The 6,970-nt window shown below is 39.1% G+C and overlaps 1 protein-coding gene across 1 annotated transcript; it reads left to right on the top strand.

Moving 5' to 3' along the window:
* The first annotated feature begins 1,188 nt into the window (after positions 1 to 1,188).
* LOC109940954 (F-box/SPRY domain-containing protein 1) lies at positions 1,189 to 2,799 on the top strand. Its single transcript, XM_020541360.2, has 2 exons — positions 1,189 to 1,668; positions 2,362 to 2,799. The coding sequence occupies exons 1-2, from the start codon at positions 1,523 to 1,525 to the stop codon at positions 2,510 to 2,512; spliced, it is 297 nt and encodes a 98-aa protein (XP_020396949.1). The 5' UTR covers positions 1,189 to 1,522; the 3' UTR covers positions 2,513 to 2,799.
* The last annotated feature ends 4,171 nt before the right edge of the window (positions 2,800 to 6,970 follow it).

Here is a 6,970-nt window from a genome sequence, read left to right as displayed (position 1 = left end):
ATTGTATCATGTTGGAGTTTAATTACGTGTGCATATATTAGTAATAAAAATCTATAGAAAGACATCAATGTTCAAATTGGAAATTTAATCCTAAATTAGGAATTCTAGAATTGGAGATAGAGAAGCATTAGTGATTACAAAATAAATATCAAAAATAAATAAATTCACCATGCCATGTTTAAGTTGGGCAATTAATGTGAAAATAAATCTACCACAAAATTTGTATTTAAATGGGAATTTAAATTTGAATTTGAAAAAATTAGAAAGAAAGAAATGAGAAAACACTACATAAAAAATAAGAATAAACATCTTCCAATGCTGGTATGTTCAAATTGTGCATTTAATTTGAGTACAACAGATTCACAACATTATTTGAATTCAAATTGGAAATTCACAAATAAAAAGGAAAATGAAATAGGAAATAAAAGAAAAGAAGAAAATCGTAATATGCTTCACGGGCTCAAACTCGCGAGCCGACCCATTATCCCTCTCGCAAACCAGACGTGCGCGCCGTTGCCTTGGGCCCACCAGTCAGCCTCGCCAGCTCATGTGCGTGTCACAGTAAATACATACGCGTAGCACTGAAAACCAGCCACAACACATCAGAAAACTTTAGACCTATTTGTTCTCGACTAACTATGCTACAACTTAACTAAGATTAGTTAGTCAAATTGAAAAATTAACCACAGACATAAAGAGTTAAGACAAAGTGTGGCAATTAGTTCATTCTTAGTGATGAGTTTCATGCATTGTTTTCACATCAGATTTAAACTATGTAACCATGTATACAAAGCTTTATACCCATGAAACTCTACCGTTTCCTATGAAACTCTCTCTATATTTCTCCTCATAATTACATTGTTAAGTCACTAAGCATAATGATATGTTATCGTATTTAATGAGTATGAAACTTATATTGAGAATAGCTTTATGCATCGAACCAAACAAGCTCTTAGTTCCACGTTAATGTGATGGCGTGTGAAGTTCACTCCTAGCCAGAAAGATTTTTTTTTGCCAGCTCTAGTTCTAGCTCTGTCTCCACAAAAAGAGGAAAAGCTGAAGTGTTCCATTTCTTCTTTTCACTGTGGGCCTAAATTTTGGCCTAAAAATTAACCAGCTGAATATATAGGACATATTTCATGTCAAAAAAGAAACACAAAGTCCTCTCCTAAGAAAATTATGTCATCCTCTTGGTACAGCATAAAAAAAGACAGAAGAGAAAAAGAAAATTTATGTTAGCATGAACGGTTTCAGCGGTTTTATCCACGGATCACCTCATGTATTCTGTCCAGACAAACAACCATCAACATCTCGTCGCGTCAGAATCAGATGGCATTTTTTCCCCTCCTCCCCTCGTCGACGAATCGAGTTTGGATCCGTGGCGTAACCAATCCCAATAAAAATCGCCGCCTCCAATTCTTCAACCTCGGTGACACCAGAAGCAGAGGGGTTGCGAATTGATCGAGGCTTTCTGCAGCCCACTTGTCCACTCCAACACAAGAGCCGGGGCGGCGGATCGGCCATGGCGCCGCCACGGCAAGGGGGGGAGCAGGCGGAGGCGGGTGTTCGCGATTCGGCGCCGGCGCTGCGGCCCCCCGCACACGTGATGGCGCGGGTGTTCTCGCAGCTCGACTGCGTCGACCTCCTTAGCTGCTCCCTCGTCTGCAAGTGAGTTTCCCCGCCCTCGCCTCTCTCCTTCTCCCCACGCGCGCGCGTTGATCGATGAAATGCCCCCGTGCTGTGCCTCCCTCTGTCTCGGGTGTCTCGGTGCGGCTGTAACGGTTCATCCTGTGTGTTAACCTGTGTGGTAACCTGACTGATCACCTGACCAAATCCATTTACTGATCTTCCTATTCAGTGTACGTCTATGGCTGCAGCATCTTTGATGCTACTGGAGTTGGTATCTGGATGATATCATAGATTCATAGTAGATTATATAGCTTTCTTCCCTGTGCATGCATACTGGTTACTAGATGAAAGAGCTCGTGTTACGTTATGCCACACTCCTCTCTTCCGAGTAGAACATGCCTTCACACCCAAATTCTGCATATCCTTCTAGAGACCAGCTGTGAGTTGGGCTCTGAACGTTTCTTCCATGTTCAATTCGATTGAACATGACTGTTTTGATTAGCTGTTCTGTTCTGTTTATTTTTTATTTCTCACAATTTACTGGCTGCAGCGTGAGTTCGTCTAGTATTGGTAAAACCTTCTGCTGTTGGCAGAAACAGAGTCTCACTCTACAAATACTGCACCAAACCCTGATCTGTTCTATTCCCTTTTCCTGCAAATGAACTGGGGAAACAATGTTCAGTAGCTCACACTTGTGTTCTCAAACCTGCTCATCGTTCTGTGGATCACCAGGCAATGGTACCGTGACTCCGCGGAGCTGAGAGAGGACTGGAGGATGGAGTACCTGGACGCTTGGAACCAGTTCGGGTTGTCGGTGACGCGCGAGCCGCAGCCGCTGTGCGCTACTTGCGCGATCAGAAGCCTGCGTAGCCTGTGCCCTTGACCTTGGCTTGGCACCTTGCTGCTCTCTGCATCCATGCGCCTGTAATTTTGATCAGGCAGGTTGTTGGTGCGCTCATGAGCTGCTTGTGTCGAGCTCGTCGTTGTGTAATTGCAATTTGTAGCTACATTGGTGCATACTTGTGGGTGTCCAGTTGCAAGTGTAAGTACATGTTTGTTGGGTGATGGGTTGTATACCTGACTTATATAAGGAAACTTGTATTAGAATTGACTTACCAAAAGCTTGGCCAATATCATTCATCAGTACAGAGTGCTTTTCCATAACAAGAATTACTGCTAGTATTTCTTGAATGAAGCTTATTGTACACCCAAGTTTGGGCATCATGCCAACCTGAATGGATAGAGATTAGAATCTCTTAATATGAGGACAAGTAAAAAAACGTGATGCATTTGAACTCTCTGTCTCTGAAATCAAATGAGTAAACTCATGTCACCATAAACTCCCTGTTCAACAGCTTGCTGATATCCACTGAAGAACAGAAGTAGCAGGCGAAGAAATATTCAGCGAAGGCAAGTAGTGACATACTATAGGTCTGTTTGGTTCACTGCCTAACTTGCCACACTTTGCCTAACTTTTCTGCCTAAGGTTAGTTCTTCAATTCGAACGTGTAACCTTAGGCAAAGTGTGGCGCAGTTAGCCACGAACCAAACATGCCTTATATAAACTAGATCTGACAGGAAGAGAAGATAATTAGGCCATGTTTGGTTTCAATTAGTCCTAGTACTAAACTTTAGTCCCTACATGTTTGGTTTTAGGGACTAAACAGATTCTAAAGTTATTAAATACAATGTCCAAAGACTCAAATGCCCTTATAATATACTCATAATATTAGTTATCCATAAAAAAGGTAAGGGCAACATGATAATTATGGGCTTTTAGTCTCTTTTAGCACCTATGTGAAGGACTAAAGACTAAATCATTTTAGTCCATATTTTAGTCCTAGTGTTTGGCAAAAAAGGGACTAAATGAGACTAAAAACTAGAGAATAATATTTAGTCCCTCTAACCAAACACCCCCTTAATCCACTCCTATTCAGTGAGAAATGCAAGTAGGAGGACATACTATAACTAGACACGTCAGGAAGAGAAGATTACTCATGTTCAGTGAGTTTCTTTGATCATAGGGGGTAAAAATGCAGATCGAATTGATATGGGCATGTGCAGACAAGGGTAGCATAATGTCGTTTTAGGGCTTGTTTGGGACAGTTTTTTTTGTGAAGAGTTTTTTTTCTAAAAAACTAGATTTCTGGATAATCTAGCTTTCACAGATATTTGGATATCACAGACGAAGGAGTATACACGGTTTAGGATTTAGGAAGAGGTAGAATTCCTCCCGCCGCGATGATGACTTAGTGGATTATGTATTCGCGTTGATTTAGACGGTTTTCATAGAGACAATTCCCATAAAACGGACCAGGAAGTAAAGTGTTTGGCTGCCAGAAACCAATTCCATCAGTCAGAATCTAGCCAGAAGCCGTAACAAAGTTACCCTAAATTGAGCATCTCTAAGAGACTAGCTAAATGACTCGTCAAACCAAACTTTGGCTACTCTAGCTATCTGACTCATCAAGCTATCTGACTCTTTAAATTAGCTCTCTTATTAGCTAAATTTGGTTAGTCATCTAACTAGCCAAACTAGATAGATAGTCTGTTAGAGTGAGATGCTACATATAAAGTGTAATCTTTATAAAAAGACAAATAGATAATTAAATAGAGAGTCAAAATTAAAGAGTTTTTTGGAGATGCTCTAAGCCAATCACGGAATAACAAGCTGTGAAGTCTCACAGAGCAGCACGAGGCACGACTACAAAAAAAAAAAGCTGAAGATAAAATATTCACTCCGACTCTTTTTTGTACTCTATACAAAGAACTGTATACACCATTATCATGGGGTGTTCTGTGTTCAGATACGGAGCAGTGCACATCACGTGCGCCTACGTATGGCTCTTTAGAAGAAACGAAGTGCTGAGAAAGGAAACTGCTTAATTTACTAGACACACTCGAAAATTCAGACACATGACATGCCGATCCCATGTGAACCAGCAACAAATCTTAAACTTTCGTGGAAAATGTTCCCTCCGGCCCTCCCCGTCTCACGGCCGCAGAAGTGCAGAATAGCCCGCGTTGAGGGGAAGGCGGAAGGCGAGCAGAGCAGCAGCAGAAGTGTACGTGTTCGGTTAAGGATGGATCGAGAGAATTTAAGGTGATTAAATCCAGTTCAATTAGTAGTTGCTATCGAGTTTGTTTGCGGAGGTCGTAGAACTCAAAAGCTTTGGTGGATGCTAAGGTAACGGACTATATATTTATGGTGTGTTTGATTTGTGGAGTCACTCTATGCTTCATGAGGTGATACATCTTAAGTTCATTCCATCAATTTTGGTGGAATCAACTCACTCCTTATATATATACTAATTATTAGCTTATGAGGAATGATGTGGTGATGGATCAACTCATTCTATTCCACAAACTAAATAAAAAAGTGATGAGTGGGAAGAAGATGAATCACTTTATTTCTCAAACTAAACACACTCTTACATAGTCCTTGGACGACAACAACTTAAACTGCTAATACATGTGGCATCATCGGGCATCGAACTCGTGCATTTTGGTCCGAATGGTTCGACGCCTGCATACTGAAGGAATTTGGTTCTATTGACTAGTTGCCCCTTGGAACCCTATAAACAGGGGTTGTACAACTTTGTGGAGGATATTCTAATCTCCTAAATAAGAGAACATATCTAGTGCACATGAGAGTTTGGTGCCTATGGTACATATATTAAATAGTTATCATCCATCTCAGATCTAACGTCTCTAATTGCTATGTATATTTTACAAAGAATGCCATCTGAAACGATAGAGTGTAGTGGTGGAAGGTGTTATTTGTAAAGTATAACAAGTATAGATGTTAGATCTGAGATAGATGACGATAATTTACTATATGCACTATGTGTACCAAACTTTCATTTGCACCAGATATGTTCTCCCTAATTAAATACAAACCCTATTAAACCCAAAAATAACTCTCACTCACATCTAGTAATAATGATGCATTCATTGTGAGATTGAGGAGTGCTCTCTAGTGATTTGCATTGAGAGCTTGTATCTAGTGGCACTAGTTATCGTTTTGAGCTACGGGATTCTTGTTACTTTTAATAGTTGTCGTTGCCTATACAGCTTGGAGGCAACAAAGGATTGTTGAATGACTTTGGTGATTGCTGCCGGTTTTGATCATTATATTATAAAGGGCTCTTATGATTATCCCCGTGGAAGATTAGTAAATACCAACTATAATAGAATAGTAGCTTCTTGTAGTGTTTTTGTAAAGTGATTCTTATGGTGCCCTATATGGACCTTGGCTTATTACGCTAGTAAGTCATAAATCATCTAAGTATAGAGTCGTCATAACAAGTACGTAGGTTGCCGACTAGCAACTGGGGATAAATATTGTGATTACTTCTTGTCCCATGTGCGTGAATTTGAAGTCACTCCTGTTATTACTTTTACCTTTTGTCTTTCACATTTTACTTTAGCTTGTGTAGAGTAATATAGTTCTTGCTAGTAGCTTTGTTATTGTCATTTATATCCTTTGGTTACTAAGCAAGAAACATACTAGAACTAGATCAAGAAATACACTTTTGCATATAAGTTTTATCTTGTTTCTAGTTCTTGTCATAGGATTTTGTTAAAATAAATTTTTTATAGACTGGCAGTTGAGCACGATTATTTATACAGGTTTGTTGTATGGCCGCTGGGCAATGCCGGTAGCCATTTCTAGTGGCTATAGTTATGCAAAATGAAGTATATAAAAATAATGACAACAAGATAGTGCACAACAAATGTGTATAAATTGGGAATTTAGTGGTTCTTCTCACAAATCGATAAATTGAGAATTAAGGTTTTCATCTCAAAAACACATAGTTTCAAAATAAAACAAATTCATCTCACATATAGAAAATACCTCAGATCAAATAAATTGCAAGTTCATTTCTTACAAAATAAAGTCCTCACGCGTCATAAAACATCATTCATTTGATATGTAGCTTTGTTTTTGGGGCCATCTTCTTTAGCATCCATGTTGGGAAATCATTAAGAAAACTCATAACTTGGCTACTATCCAATTATTAGATGGTATTATAGTTTTCACCATTATTATAGAAACACAAGTATGTTGACCAATTAAAACTTTAAACTATATAAATTACAAAACCAATGGCATTTATGTTTGCTAGCAGAATCCTCCAATCTTATCTAACTTCTCTATCCCCAATGCAAACTTCTCATTGATGGCAAATTGCGGCACTGCCATTCGAAAACTGTCCATTCATGGATAAATAGTGTCAATACTCATTTTTTTGTGGTCCAGTCATATGAACTATCGATTCATCTGGTATAAAATTGCTAATAGGAATGATAGCACCATCATTGTCAATATTTTGGTCAA

Source organism: Zea mays, chromosome 7 (genome assembly GCF_902167145.1).
Source record: "Zea mays cultivar B73 chromosome 7, Zm-B73-REFERENCE-NAM-5.0, whole genome shotgun sequence".
In the NCBI taxonomy this organism is placed as follows: Eukaryota; Viridiplantae; Streptophyta; class Magnoliopsida; order Poales; family Poaceae; genus Zea; species Zea mays.
This window is presented reverse-complemented; position numbering and strand designations above follow the sequence as displayed.

Excerpts from the sequence above, each read along its gene's own strand:
- LOC109940954 (XM_020541360.2), top strand. The coding sequence starts at position 1,523 with ATGGCGCCGCCACGGCAAGGGGGGGAGCAGGCGGAGGCGGGTGTTCGC. Across the intron at positions 1,669-2,361 it reads AGCTGCTCCCTCGTCTGCAA|GCAATGGTACCGTGACTCCG; the intron begins GTGAGTTTCCCC and ends GTGGATCACCAG.